The sequence below is a fragment of the Gadus macrocephalus genome, chromosome 19 (assembly GCF_031168955.1).
Source record: "Gadus macrocephalus chromosome 19, ASM3116895v1".
Taxonomy (NCBI): Eukaryota; Metazoa; Chordata; class Actinopteri; order Gadiformes; family Gadidae; genus Gadus; species Gadus macrocephalus.
The window spans coordinates 7,579,196-7,595,165 of NC_082400.1; the positions used below are offsets into that span (position 1 = coordinate 7,579,196).

The 15,970-nt window shown below is 44.2% G+C and overlaps 1 protein-coding gene across 1 annotated transcript in view; it reads left to right on the forward strand.

Annotated features, from left to right (window-relative positions):
- The first annotated feature begins 285 nt into the window (after positions 1 to 285).
- The window catches only part of ccbe1 (collagen and calcium binding EGF domains 1), a 28,687-nt gene continuing 13,002 nt past the window's right edge, over positions 286 to 15,970 (forward strand). Inside the window, exons 1-2 of the mRNA XM_060039075.1 lie at positions 286 to 773; positions 867 to 947. Coding sequence (XP_059895058.1) covers positions 664 to 773; positions 867 to 947 — 191 coding nt within the window. The 5' untranslated portion in view covers positions 286 to 663. The remainder of the gene's footprint in view (positions 774 to 866; positions 948 to 15,970) is intronic.

Sequence of the window (15,970 nt, forward strand, 5' to 3'; positions counted from 1 at the left end):
TAAGGTATTGCTTAAGAATATGGTGCTTTTTTTATGTGTTATTATACAGGCCTAGATTAGAAAGAGATGTAAGCCTGATATATTATAGCTACACAATGTCTACATATATCCACACGGTGGTAGCAGATATACCAACCCAGCCCGGGAGGAGACGCCTCGGTGAAGGACGTGAGTTCCCCTACGCGTCCACCTCGGCTGCAGGGCGTCGACGTCATCCTGACGCACTCTCATTGGTCGGGACTCTTTCATCCCCGAAATCCTTAACCGAAATCAACCCATTCGCTCGAAAATAATACTTAGGTCAGCAAATCTGCCCTACAACCAAATATAAATTGCTATAAAATAAAAAATGGAAATAGAATCTTAGTTTAAGCATAGTGAATCAAAAATAGATTGGATGGATGATTGGCAGGAGTCCATCTTCACCATAAGCGCTCAACAAAAGAAAAAAAGTACTTTCGATTTCTCAGAGAATGTTTCTGCTGAGAGAATCTACGAGGGGGAGGATCCATGGGGGGTAACAAAAAAAAGAAAAACGTTTTTTTTTTTTAAGTCACTTTCACTGGAGCTTAGCAGCCAATTATTGAAGGTCTCCTAACAGCAGGCTGTGTGCGGACCAGCGCAGGACACAGGTGTTCCCCACAGCCCGCATGGACCTCTGAGATGCTGCTGAAACGCAACGGACGGCTCTGTGTGATGGTTGTGACCTGCATGTTTTTCTCAAGAGGATATCTGTGGTCCTTCCGAGAGGAGGACAGCGACGATGCAGTCAGGTAGAGTATCGGACCACGTTGGGGTTTATGAGCTGCGAGTTGACTGGGGGATCCGGTGGGGTATTCACCTTGCGTCTGCATCGTTCTCCACAGAGGGGACTGCTCGGAAGGCAACGTCGCCACCACCAGGTACCCGTGCCTGAAGTCCAGCGGGGAGATCACCACGTGTTACAGGTAGGCCTACGATGAAGTCAATGTTTTAAATAGCTTTAAACTTTTTATTTTGGGGCGATCAGAATTGGGTATTATGATTTAATTATTTGAAGTCATCAATCACGGGCAGTGTGAGGAAATTTATTTCAACTTGGTCTCCTATTTAGTCATCTTTAATTATGATTAATTGTGTGATTCAATTCTCATGCTGAATCTGATAGGTTGGGAATTTATTATGATTCAAAGAGATTAGCAGTCACATTGTATCTCCATTCTATGCTAATTAGTCTATTGGGCTTCTTATGACACTCAAAATGAATTAATTAAATCAAAGTAACATCATAATCTCCTTATTGCATAGACTAGCACGCATTAACCGACTAAATATACTGACTTTGCAGACACATTCTATAAAAAAAACTAGTTTCATATTTAAAATAAATAAATATATATATATGATGAAATAACAACTTCGTCATTTGTCTTTGTTTGATCTCGATACAAATCCGGATAATAATCCGGAGTACTCCACGGAGAGGGCAGGGCAGGGTTTTGGGGTTTGATTCCCACTCGGACCACCCCTGCTAAGGAGCGTATGCTCTCACCCTAAGACGGCGCGGATGTAGACCTCCCCCAAACAGCCTTTATGAGGGGCAGCCTGAACGCAGGTCCCATCCTAAACATCATAGTGATCCTAGCCACTCTTCTTTCTCTTCCCCTGCTTCCGTCTGGATCTGTGGGTCTCAGACAGGCTCTTGGGGCGATTGTGTTGGTTTATGGCTGTTGGCGGGCCGACCCTTGATGTTTATTTAGGCAAGAGAGGCCGGTGTTAAGGGGGTTAAAAGAGTCGATAGATGACGACCATGCCAGAGCCTGAACAGCTTAGGGTGTATTAGGTTGAGTTTACTTTTGCATTGTGCAAGTCATTACATGCACTGGAGCATTGGCACTGCTAGTTGGTTCGGGGGGGGGGGTGGGGGGGGGGGGGGGGGGGGGGGATCTTCACCATACCAGCAATACATTTAGAAGTTTAGCGCTACCAAAAATGGCGAGGCGGTGACTTTGAAGCCCATGCAGGTAATCACTTCATACCCAGGGGCAATTACAATTTGGCACGACGATGCAACAGTTCAGGACGTGTTGTGAAAGCTGGGTTTTGTTAAAGGGGTTTGGACTGCTGATTGAGCCCAAAGTGGGGCATTTACTTGTGCAATGGTCTTCTTGAATGATCATCACTCAGCCGTTTGCATATCTCCTGCTGCCACAGACCTTGAAGACCTTGTCTCTGAGGCGTGTTGGAGTGTCATGAGTCGATGACAGATCTGATACGGGGATGGTACCGCTACCCCCTGTTGCTACGGTCCATGCTTTGATGCATGTTGAACACTCTGCCCTGCACAGATCCGTCATTGTGAAATCGCAGAGGAGGGTGTTTTTGTGTGTGTGTGTGTGTGTGTGTGTGTGTGTGTGTGTGTGTGTGTGTGTGTGTGTGTGTGTGTGTGTGTGTGTGTGTGTGTGTGTGTGTGTGTGTGTGTGTGTGTGTGTGTGTTAGAGGGGTAGGTGGGGGGAGGGAGAACTGTGCTGTGCTCATTGCCAACTTTTCCAGACTATGGGCCCTATCTTGCATCCAGTGCAATTTTATTTTCTACACTGGCACATGTATCGTTGCTAGTTTGAAACTGGCGCAGAGCGTTCTTTTCCCTCCACCGCCACGCGTCGGTAAATTAGGGAATGATCTTGCGCCCCAAGGGGCAGGTCGGTGAAAGAGGAGGCGTGTTCTGGCGCAAACGTTCCCTGGTGCTATTTTGCAGTTTCAGAAAACTATTCTGCCACAAACCTGGTTTAAAGGCAGTGGCGCGTTGTTCAGATGCTATTTTAAGGGCGCATGCATAATGTTGCTTGTGCACCTCGCGCACACACTTTGCTTCTCTCGTCATCTACCTAGCCACACATTCTTGGTAAATTATTTGGGAAAGAACCGCTGATACAGCGGTAATAAGTTGTACTTTTAAATCAATGCATCTGCATACACCGTACAGCAAACATATATTTTCTTAACAGACATCGTGTACAAGCCCATAACTGTTAGGATTGATGAGTATTTGATTGTGAGAAAACATTGTTTTACCGCGAGTGAGTGTTAAAAAGAATGAATGAATGCGGGCACTCGTGTGTGTATGTGTAAAATAATTAATGAATGTGGTTGCGCTTGTATGCATCCATCTGTTTAAACACACGCAAACTCAACACGTAACGCATAATACAGTCCATGGCAATGTATATTAACGGGGGACACATCATCGATAACGATAATGCATACAATACTGGTAACAAAAGACGATTGTTAATGTATTGCGTAGCCTATATCATTAAATAGAACCAAAGTTACCGCATATCATAGGCCTATGTGTGTTAAGTATTCTTTGCTGAAATTTATTTGAGGACTCCGTATTTCTGAGGTGTGGTAGAAAATGCGATTCCATGTGTGAATTAGGCCATATTATTTGGCCATAAACTGAGCCATTTGAAGTTTAAAATGCATGTGGTCATGCATCTGTCTCATTGGAGACTGCAAACGCGCTGTCAAAATATCAACTTGTCAGATTCAAATGCTCTCATGGCTCTTAAAGGGAATGGGAGATGGCACTGTCATTGGTTTATTGCACGTTACGCCCAAACCACACCTACGGGTAATTAGGCTACTTCAGACCAACCCTTTTTAGATTTGCATTGGGCGCAAGATTCATTTATCCGCCGGTAAAATAGCAACATCGCCATAGAACCGCCCACAAAGCTACTTGCGTTTGGCGCTTCTCACTTGCATTTCAGACCGTTAAAATAGGGCCCAAAGACTCTCTTGCTGGCTGGCTGTGGAAGTATTCTGCATGCACCTTCTTCTGACCTGAGTTTAACCCCATGAGAAAATGTCTAGCCCTTTTACGCATGCATTGTAAGCCAGACGTTCTCCGGATGATACCTGGAGGGGCTGCATGTTCGAACGCAAATGTCTGTATCATCCCCTACAGAGTTTATTAGGAGTTTAGTCTGCAGAATCGAAGAGCCGGATAATTCACAAGGATCGAGTGGGCGTGTTGCTGGGCGTGTTCATGGAGTTTCTATCATGTGACTGGCGCTATACCGGCTGCCTCATACTTGTTCATAGTTCCTGCTCTTTTGTTGATATTGCGGATGCATCTACTAAACGCAGTGTTGATATCACCGCAAAAAGAGTCAGCATTACTGAGTTTTAATCCTCACCCGGGATCTCCGATGTGCAAATAAAACTGTGACGCTACATACATCTAGCGTGACTTCCTACCTTCTACAGGCTCTACCCAGGCGCCACCCCTCGCCGATAGTATACGGAGTATCTCCAGGGTGTGTGAAAACACGTGACGCGGCGGGAATGTTGCATGTGTGAAAGGGCCACTCCGGATCATCTCCGGACTCGATTCTATCAGTGTTGATTATACAAGTGTGTGTACACCCAAATACTGCCTCGTATCTGCCTCTACTAGTGTTCATTCTCCAACAATTTGGTGCCTGTTTTACATTTGCTTGATTTGACGTGATGAGGTTCAAAGAAGTTTGTTGGATTTCATTCAATAGAATCCCTCAAGAATAACCGATTGAGTCAAAATAGTATTGATTACATCATCTGCTTATGAAAATACTGCAGTCTCTGAATCCCTGAATAGGACAACGACAACTCACTTGGCTCGTATATTGGCCAAGTGAGTCCACACACAAGGAATCAACATCCAAAGAATTCGACTTGGTGTTCTGCCCCGAAACGGACCAAGAAAAGCATACAAGAGCCAATGGATCTGTACATCATCATCCCGAACATCCATTGTATAAAAATGAACATATAATCTGCATCAACTTCCATTAGTGTAAAAATAAAAACACAAAACAGCGATTACACTTGATTCATTGCATGCGCACAAACCCCAGCCGCACAGAAACACACATCTCCCTCTCGACAGACGAAGTCTAACGGTTACACGTAATTGATATGTGTGTGGCATGTGCAATGGCAGCTTTATTATTCTTTTCCATTGTGGCATTCCAAGCACAGCCAGTTTGTTGTGCTTCTGTGCCCTGCCCACCTCCTCATGCTCGGCCCCGCCCACCACCCCAAGCTCTGCCCCGCCCACCTCCCCATGCCCCGCCCACCTCCTCATGCTCGGCCCCGCCCACCTCCCCATGCCTCACCCCCTCTTGCTTACCAGCACTAAGGAATCCCATGGGAAACTTTCAGTTGACACAATAAGGACGAAAAAAACAGAGAGAATACACAACAACTTCTCATTTCAGCCCCATGTGGGATGAGGTGGCCTCGACCTTTCTCATGCATTCTTCACCCAAACAAATCTCAGGAACGTTAATCTCCCCAAGGATCGCGGTGTAATTATTATCAGCTCCCTTTTGTCTCTCGCCAGATCTCAGACTTGTTTCTCTGGTTGTTGCCCAACGTGTGAGTACATCTCGGGGGCAAGGAAGTAAGCACGTCTTTATTGGCATTGAGAAGGGTGTCAGATGAGTCTCCTTAATGCCTGTTTCATGTTCATACAGTCCATACGGTTTGACAACACATATTGTCAAGGCAGAGGGGGGGGAATGCCTCTTTTCAGAAGGCAAATCCATCTCTCCCCTGAGGGCAAACTCTGAGACTGGTGGGAAGTGGCCTTTCTTCTGCTGACTTGCATTCAACGTTGGCTCTCGAAATTCCATTAAAATACAATTCAGTGATTTGCCTTAATACCCTCTCTGAACCGTGCGATGGCTTTGTCCCGCCCCGCCTCAAACAGAAACTAGTTTTTCTCGATGGCGGTTGTCCCATCGCTATGGTCTTGTTCCTCCCGGTGTTTTGGGGTCCACAGAACATGGGGAATACATTGTTCATTTACTTTCTTTACCAGCTCAAACTTCCAAAGGTGAATCAACAGTAGAGTGAGAAGTGTGTCGCCCTGTAAGAACTATTGAGTAGGACCTTGGATGGGAGGATAAAGACCTGGTCTGCGTACGTGTGTAGCTTATACTGTACGTAGCAAGGGGATTTTTGCTGCTTTGATCTTTCTGTTGGGAAATGACGCATTTGATTTGAAATGATCCATGCATTGATGCAATGCGGGAAGGTAATAAGCAATATGCTATAGGCTCTCTGTCGCTCGCTCATGCTCTCACTCTGTCTCTCTGTATCTCTGTCTCTCCCTCTCTTTTTGTCTTTCTCTCAATCTCTCTCATCCTCCCCATCTGATACTCTCTCTTTCTCTCTCTCTCATTCTATCGCTCTGTCTCCCACATTCCTCCCATTCTGTCTCTCTCTCTGTTTCTCCCTCTCTTCTTTTATGATTTAGTGTTTAATTACACATTAACATATTCGAGTGAAAGTTGCTTTCATCTTCCTCCAAACAATATCAAGATGAATGTTTCCCTGAAGAGTAAGCGGAACGCAAGTTATAAACTTGGTGTTGTGTTGCTATGATGTGCTGTATTAAACCGCACACACACACATACACACACACACACACACACACACACACATATATACACAAACAGACATTTCCATGCATTTCATCGTTTGTTTGTCTTTTAAATTGCTTTAATTTTCAAGATTTATTTATGCTTTAAAAAAGTAATGGAAAATGTCCAACTATAATTAGCAGTATGAAGATTTGGAATGTGATAGTGTAGATCACAAATACAGCAGTTCATGTTTACAATGGTTAATTACAAACATACACACATACACATACACATACATTCATACATACTGTTCATGCCTACAATGCATACACACAGATACAGTAACATATACACACAGATACACATACCTATACACACATTCTCTCTCTCTCTCTCTCTCTCTCTCTCTCTCTCTCTCTCTCTCTCTCTCTCTCTCTCTCTCTCTCTCTCTCTCTCTCTCTCTCTCTCTCTATTTCTCTCCCTCCCTCTCTCTCTATTTCTCGATCTCTGTCTCACTAACTTTCCCTTCGTCTTTCTCTCACACACAAACACACACACACACACACACACACACACACACACTCCCACTCACCCAGATGTGTGTACAGACCGAGGATGGAGAGACAGCCCTGAAGGACCACTTTGATTCAGCAGCCCCCTGAAACTGACGTCTGTACATGGTCCATCTCTCTGAGGGCTTTTAGGGAGGATAGGATGGGGAGATGAATCGAGCTCTCAGGGTATTCGGGATCAGTCTGTAATGACACCTCCCTAATGTGAGAGGTCGCGAGGTCACCCAGAGAAAGGCTGGCTTTGATCCTCGTGAGCCGAAAACCTCTTCTGAAAGATCCTCATTTTGAAGGTTATTGGGGTGTTATCAGTCCTCCTGGGTATGCAGAATCACGTAAAATAAGATCTGACTTCTATCTATTCCTCTATAATCTTTTTATTTTAAACTTCATTAATCCCGAATTAGATGTTTGTGCGTCGCAACAGCAAAGTGCAGGTCAGCCATTCGAATTAAAAAAGAGATTCAACGCTTAAATATGAATGTGCAATATATATGGTGAAATACATATGATTAGCATGGTTGATGTGTTGATTGTTAGCTTAAGCTACCCCAGCCACAGCTACTGGGCACGGCTCATCAATCATCCGTCAAACAGCTAAAAGCCGGTAGTGGGACGGTGATGCATGGCTCGTCGTAGGATTACAACAGCCTGCACTGCCTCTGGGGCGGGACGCGTTGACTTAGGGGAGGAGGGGGGGGGGGGGCGGATGACTTCCATGCCTGCTCCTTAGAGAGGGGTTGGTGGGGGGTGGGGGTCATGGTGGGGGGTGGGGGTCATGGTGTGGGGTGGTAGTTGGGGGGGGGGTGGGGGGTCGGATGGTGAGTTATCATAGTGAGGGTTCGGGAGGACATGTTTGTGTTCCGGAGCATTCCTTTGTGATGGATAGAGGGCATAAGTAGGACAAGGGAAATGCATCTTTAGTTGTTCCAGTACCTCTGATGCAGATGATCTCTGTAGGAGTGTAATGTCCGAGTGACTGAGTAGAACCTTTTTTTTTTTTTACACACAGTTGCTGTGTGTGTAATGTTGAATGCATCCGTTATTTACTGGCATTACACAATGATCTAGAATTTATTTTAATCATTACAATAATTTTAAGTTTAACCCATATGACCGTTGTGATAACATATACTCATCATTAGTATTGCTTATGAAGTGTGTCTCTCTACAAGCCATTTAACCTCATGTGGTTTACCTTCGATAACGTACATTAAAATACCCCCGAGAAACACATTGAGATTTGTTGAAAAGATGTTTTGCACCATTTCCATAATTCCGTCACGTCCCTCAGCAGTTAGAAATTGTAATGTTTTGCAGGCACTCACTAAAGCTGTGTGTTACTGAAATGGTTGCTCTGGTTACCATCTGTTTCAATGTTAAAGACCATTAAAATACAAAACATGCCTTTCTAGCGAACTGAGTCGAATTCCGAAAATGCTGTGGAATGGTTCCTAATATCTTCTTTTCTTTCTTTTTTTCTTACGTCTGAAAGTTGTTTAACAGACGCTGTTGAGTGACCATGTTCTCATTTATTTTCCAGGTCGCATACACACACACACACACACACACACACACACACACACACACACACACACACACTTACACATACACATACACATACACATACACATACACACACACACACACACACACATTTATTTTGACCTCTCAAACAGTAGGCTAGCTTCTTTAGCACGTCCCTCTAAACATGAACATGGCTGTCACATTAAAACTCCCCAATTGTTTGAAGATATAAAATACAATTAATGGAGCGGGGAACTGCTGGCACGGAGTTGCCCGTCACAAGATATAAAGGCATGAATAACCACATGTGGATAGAGTTCAAAATAAATCAAAGAGCTGTGTTCCACAAGCGTTTTATCGCAGGAAATCAGATAGGCACAGTATTCCCACTTTAGCAGTTTAGAATCGGAATAAGAATCATTTCAAATGCCAAGTGTCATAAATTTAAATGTTATTTTTCCTAGCTTGGTTTTGTATTAACACGGAGACAGATCTCCATAAGGGGAGATTCTTTACACCATTTGGTTTGATTATTCCAAGTTATATTCGACTGTGTTGTATAATGGTGGTATCATCTGTCTCTCATCATGAATGCCAAAAACAATGAACAAAACGATTGTGTTTATGATTCCATTTGACATGTCGGTAAAACGCAATGTCCGCACGTTTGTTCAATTATCCGGTGGTTTCGCAACATGTGCGATATGTGCCTTGTGTCCACAAACAAAAACAACAACAACAAACATAGCCCATTCTGGAAATAAAAGCTGTTTAGTTGCTTCTAGAACCTTCTGGCAGGGTTTTCATCAACTGTGGTTTTGTGAACAGACTGATCTCTTTTCTATCATTGATTGATTTCAATCTATTTCTACTTTTTGATAAAAAGGTTAATCATCATCACCATCGCCTCACGTCGGACTAGAAACTAGCTAATGAGCGGATTCCTGTTGTGTATAGCATTACCGATCAGCCTCAAGACAAACAGCTGCATGGCCCACATGAATGAGACCCCGAGCCGTCCTGTTCACAGGGAGCTGGAGGGCCCCACACTCGTCCCCTTCACTCTTCAATTTGGTTTTGACATAGAAAACGATTATGATCCTGTCAGACTGTGTGCGTAATTGATTTAGTCATACCAGACGTTCCAGCTAGTATAACACATGTTTTGCTATACTCCTTGGTATTGGAAAGGAGTTCAAAAGTCATAAATAAGGCAGGAAGATTTTATCACACTTCACTTTTAATCAGAAACAGACACTGTGTTGTCCGTGGTTGCTATTGTGCGATGTTGCTTCTGATGTGCGATGATGTTCGTTTGCTTTCGCTCCCTGTTGCCTGTCTGTGGTTTATAAAATATATGTTTTGGTCTTTAATGCGGGACTTTACGCGTTACTTAAGTGCATTTTGAGCTCAAGCTCATAACATTGCTCTATAACACAGGGCCCTGGACTGGACTGGTGGCTCAACACCAAGGATCCCAACCAAAGTGTTTTATTTGGGGAGCTTTGTGGCTTCAAGGGGTCAAGTATTATAAACCGTTTAACCTAACTGTTAGTGTAACTAACTATTGCAGATTAAGACAACGTTTTTCCAAGCAGTTGTTGGGTGCCTCTTTCTGAGCAAAATCTGCTGTAAAACCAACCCTATGGTAGAGGGACTGCACGGAGGTGGAGACCTCTTCATTTTCACCCGTATTCTAAACACACCATCATCATCATCATCATCATCATCATCATCATCATCATCATCAGCATCGGCATCATCATCCACGCCTACAGTTCAATGCATCCTTTTCGCAAAAATGTCAAAATCTTTATTAGATTCCGTGGTCACATTTTGTGTCATTTGTTGCCAGCCCAGTTGTGGCCCGGCAGTAATTGGACCTACCTGGCTTGTGTCCATTGAAATGGTTTGAGTTAGCAGAGATGAGATGCATGTGGAACCAAGGACTCTGGTAATACGGCAACCATCACGCAGAGAGAGAGAGAGAGAGAGACTCTTGTGCTTTTGTCACTGCCAAGGGTGTCTGCTTCAAAGACAAATCCACACGCAATCCGCTTTCTCAACTCACAAGAACACAAACAGCTTGGGTGTTGAGAACGACAGGCCATGCAAGACTCTTTAAAGTCTCTCTCATTGTCGTAAGAGAGGGATTGGGTTGTAAGCTTGCTGTTTCATAAGACATTAAACCACTTGGGAGCTCTCTGTCAAAGTATCTAAACATGCAAGCCTGGAAAGATTATTCCAGTTATTCTGATAATAAGCCTTTATGTTATGTAGATGTCGATTTCTAATGGGTGGAGGGTTATGAGCATTATGAAATGAAAGTACTACTAATGTGTCACGCTTAGTAACAGTTACAAAAACAATACAAAAATATGTATTGATTGAACATTTAAACTGAGCTAAAGAATACTTCTTTGTCATAATGCCATCATTCTAAATGGAGGGGGCTTACCTAAAACAAACACTGAATCAACATTCACAAGTTCAAATGGTCATTAGCCAAAAGCCTGCATTAATGAGCCATGTCAGCATGCTGGGAATAGCCTCACTACATAACTGCAGCAGTGGAAGGATTCAGGCACGTGGAGTGTGGCAGAGAACATATTTATAATGAAATGTGTCTGACATACCGAGAGTTTACTTCAGTAACTCAAAATCGCCAAAGATAACTGAAAAATATGATTCACATGATGGGCGATTGTGATTTTAAGAGGAGCTGATGATCGATAACACATTTGACCACCCGACCAATTTTAGGAAATCCAATAATAGTCAGACAGTGTTGGAAGATAAAGGTGCACACCAAGACATACTCTCCATGATTCTTCTTTTTGCTAAAAAAAATCAATTTTTCAAACACGAGTTTATGAGCAAAGGTATTGTTTTTCCCCAGTCTGCAGAGTCAAGGCGCCCAGACAGCGGGGGTGCATGCGGTACTTTTATTCTTTATGTTTCACTGTCAAACACCCTTCTTCTCCGAGAATTGGATTTTGGCAACAGACTCCTCATCCCCTACTATATATACTGCCTGTGCGTCGATATTGAGCTCTGCATCCCTCCTGCCTGACCTGGGTTACGCTGCGTGGGACCATAAGCACTTCCTCAATGCTATTGGAATGAATGTGGACATGTTGCATGTCTTTATTGCACCATGAGAATGTTTTGGCCTCGTGTCCGAATCATAGTTCTTAGTTTACATTACCCTGTGATGGATCCTACGCGGTAGCCAAGTGTGTGTGTGTGTGTGTGTGTGTGTGTGTGTGTGTGTGTGTGTGTGTGTGTGTGTGTGTGTGTCTCATTCGTGTTTGCGTGCCTTTGTACAGTCACATGGCCAACATTGGGATCTAATAGCTTGTTATCAACCAGTCATATCATTTTTAACCCTCTAACATTCAGACGGCTGTTGCTATTGTGTTCTGTATTGCACTCTGCTTACAGAACATGCTTGAGTCACATAGCAGATAAACCCTTAACTTTCTCAGGGAAATATACTCTATAGATATTGTTTTCTATAAACAGGCTCCTTCCTGTCACCCATAAGATACTTTCTTCCTCCCCGTGCTGTTGTTTTGACTTGTCAACAGCCCTTACAGTTTGGCCGGCTGCATGCTCATCAGCGTCTCAGGCGCGGTATCGCTTTACACATTTAAGCCCGCACCAGCCAAACGAGACGACGCGATTCCTGACACTGTCCAGATCTAATAGAGACGTGACAGTGAGCTACGGTCGCTGCATTGGGATAATCGAGTGTAAAAATGAAAAGGGATCTGAGAGGCGACGGCTCGATGACTCGAGGGCAGCAGCCACTCTCGCCGACGCATTTTGAAGCAATTACGTTGACGAGAGTGTGCTGTAACGGGACCCCGGCGGGTATCAGCTCATCTGGCCCCTTGACTTTCATGTCTCTTTTAAAGGACACTGGATGGGGAGTACCGATGATGAATTACTTACTGCGTTTGACTTTTCAACTTTAACAGTAACGGTTATTTTAATGAAATTGTTTTGGACACGACGCGCCGGCCAAACCGCCATGGCAACGCACTTCCAGATTTCCAGCCAGTAGTTAATCTGTCTTGGTATAGCGTATCCGCCATTCATGCACATGATACATTTGACTTTATAGGATAAACTGTGAACATTATGGGAGTGAATCTGTGAAGAAATGTTTGAATTGTCAACTCCAATAAGAGAGGGTCCTGTGAGGGTCAACCCCAGAGTGGTTGTGTCTGCGTGTACATATCTGATACATTTGCCGGTTTGGTATTTATCTGGTTATGATTAATGGAGAGAGGGTGAGGGCACTTGATGGATAAATAATTACTATCACATATGCCCAATCCGAGAGAGAGAGAGAGAGAGAGAGAGAGAGAGAGAGAGAGAGAGAGAGAGAGAGAGAGAGAGAGAGAGAGAGAGAGAGAGAGAGAGAGAGAGAGAGAGAGAGAGAGAGAGAGAGAGAGAGAGAGAGAGAGAGAGAATTAGAGAGAATTAGAGAGAGAGAGAGGAGTAGCGGGAGAGTAGGGGGGATAAAGTAAAGAATGACATGTTATTTAGGAATCTTTTAAGTGTTATCATGATATCACGTAAGCATGGCTGCTGATTCCAAGAAATTGAAGCGATACGATCATGATGACTAATAAGAGGTCGTTAGGGAGCATGTTTAATACTCTGTTACACCATTCTCTGTCCGAGCCGCAGACTCAGCAGACTGTGGTTTATAAATAATCGACTTTGATGGTGTTGTAGGAGCGGCAGCAGCAAGATTTGTAGACAGGACTGAGTCATAGGGAACGGGAAGTCAGGTCCTGCTGGCCACAATGTTGTGAGGCATAACCAACAGGTGTAGTATTGTCCCGTAATGGAGGAGACTGCACTTTCAGTAGTATTGGAGTGGAAATAACCTTTAGTCATTTTAACACTATAAGGCCTTAGCAGGATTTCAATTATCCAAAAAAACTAGGCTACCTAAAGCTAAAGCTTCCTTTAACGCTGGAACATACTGTTAACCAACAGAACCACAGAGGCAGAGGCCTCCAAACATAGCGCTATAAGAAAGTGGGACATCAACTTCACATTCTATTGCCAATATCTAATAGCTGTTATGGCGACCATTGTCATCATAACCATGTGAGCTAACGTAAACATGATATAAATATGATCAACAATAGCCGGTTACGGTCTTAATCATGAGACTGGTTGCAAACTTTGTGCGCTCTTATTTTGACGGGCTGGGACCGTGTGCTTGTTATGGTAACGTACGGACGGGGATGCTGAATAAACAAGCTTCTACTGAGCTGACGGCCTATGTGGTCTCACAGCTGTGCGTCTGTGTGTTTGTGTGTCTGTGTTTGTGTGTGTGTGTGTGTGTGTGTGTGTGTGTGTGTGTGTGTGTGTGTGTGTGTGTGTGTGTGTGTTTACATGGTTGTGTACATGGTTGTGTACAACAGATTGAAGAGAGAGATAGATTATGTTTGTGCATCTTCTACACTACCTGATGCTTAGTTGCTTCCATCTGACCCCTTGGGGCTGGTAAGGATCAGCCTAGTCTGCTTCCACGAGAGAGCCAGCCTATTACAGGCCATTCCAGGCCAAGCCATCCCATTCCAGGCTAGACCATTCCAGGCATTCCCATTCCAGGCTAGAGCATTCCAGGCCAAGCCATCCCATTCCAGCCTAGACCATTCCAGGCCAGATCATTCCAGGCCAGACCATTCCAGGCCAGACCATTCCAGGCCAGACCATTCCAGGCCAGACCATTCCAGGGCAGACCATTCCAGGGCAGGCCAGCATGTCTGATCAGGGGAGTTCTCCTGTTCATGAGGTCATGGTGGCTAGCCGGGGGTCGGCTGAGGTCAGGACAATGGAGTGTCTGGCTTTGGCGGGGGGCCCCTGTAACCCGATAAGCATCGCCTGCAGAACATGCAATAACACTGGAGTGGAGGCAGGAACAGGTGGCATCGGGGCCCTGGATTGTGGGTGACGGCCTCTGGGTCACCGCTTCAGTGTGGGCCTCGCCATGTGATGGTTGCAACGCTGTGTTTTAAGTCAGAAGCCAGTAACGTCACTCTGGAATAAATTATGTTTGTGTGTGTGTGTGTGTGTGTGTGTGTGTGTGTGTGTGTGTGTGTGTGTGTGTGTGTGTGTGTGTGTGTGTGTGTGTGTGTGTGTGTGTGTGTGTGTGTGTGTGTGTGTGTGGCTGTACACAACCACTGTGTGTGTGTGTGTGTGTGTGTGTGTGTGTGTGTGTGTGTGTGTGTGTGTGTGTGTGTGTGTGTGTGTGTATGCGTGTGGGACATTGGAAACTATAATTCATGTAATATTCTTCTAGGGTACCCTGTTCCCTGTGGATCGCGTTTCGGGAAACAACAGAGTCAGATAGAGTTACCGCAGAGATTTGAGCAATGTGAAGGACATTTACATGTGTTTTAAATTTGAATAATACCAGTATGTGGTCCTCTGTGTTCATAAACGTTGTTTTAGTGGTTTCTTAAAACGTACGTAATCGGGGCATTAACAGGTATTTAAAACGTGAATGGATCAAATGAACCTATAAGAAAATTGCCTTCACATTTTTTCTACTGTGATTCAAACTGGTTAGAGAGGGTTTTTTGGGATGAAACTTTTTAAGATGCTGCTTGAAGATTTTGAGGAATAACCTTTGTTGTTATTCTTGATTTTAAGTGCACTCCAACGAGGCCTGGAGGTCACTCTGAGCCTGGACTTAAAACGCGTTTAATTGGCGTTTAGCGCCCATCTACGGCTCAGACCACAGCAAGGCCTTAACCCCTTCATCCCCTCGCCACTTACCCCCTTGGGAAAGGTCACGTTCAGACCCCAAACACTCATTAACTTCACCTTCACCCGTTGTCGTAGCGACGTGTTGTTCCACAGAACACATGTCACACTCAATTACCGAGCAATTTAGATCACATTCGGATCTGAAGGAAGACTCATTTACGTCTCTATAAATGTGAGCGGGGAACGGGACATGTGTTTGCAGAAGAATGCAGTGATACTGCCATCAGGAGCTGGGCTGTTGTGCAATTCTTTAGAAAAATGAGAAATTGTGTTTGTGTGTGTGTGCGTCGTGTTTTCTTTCTGGAAAGATATCCGGTGTCCATGAGATTCTCCAGAACTCAGGGAAGAGCGATTGCTGTTTGTTTTCTGGGTAGTATGACTGACCATGGTTGTTTGTTATCCTGCTCTTGTAGGGCTATAAATGCCCTTTTTGGGGATATGACCGGATACTATCAGGACAACTTTCTCAGGGAAAACGTTCCCTCCGATAAATATTTTTGAAAAAGAAGTTCTGAATGTGTTTTGGAAACTAGAATATTCTTTACGGAATATACAGAACACATTGTTAATGTTTGTCTGGAAAATATCTGTTGTTCTAGATAGAAAGTTTTCACTTTGTTGACATCGTGATACATTGCTTTCTATGAAAGCACACACACCCACACATCCACGCAG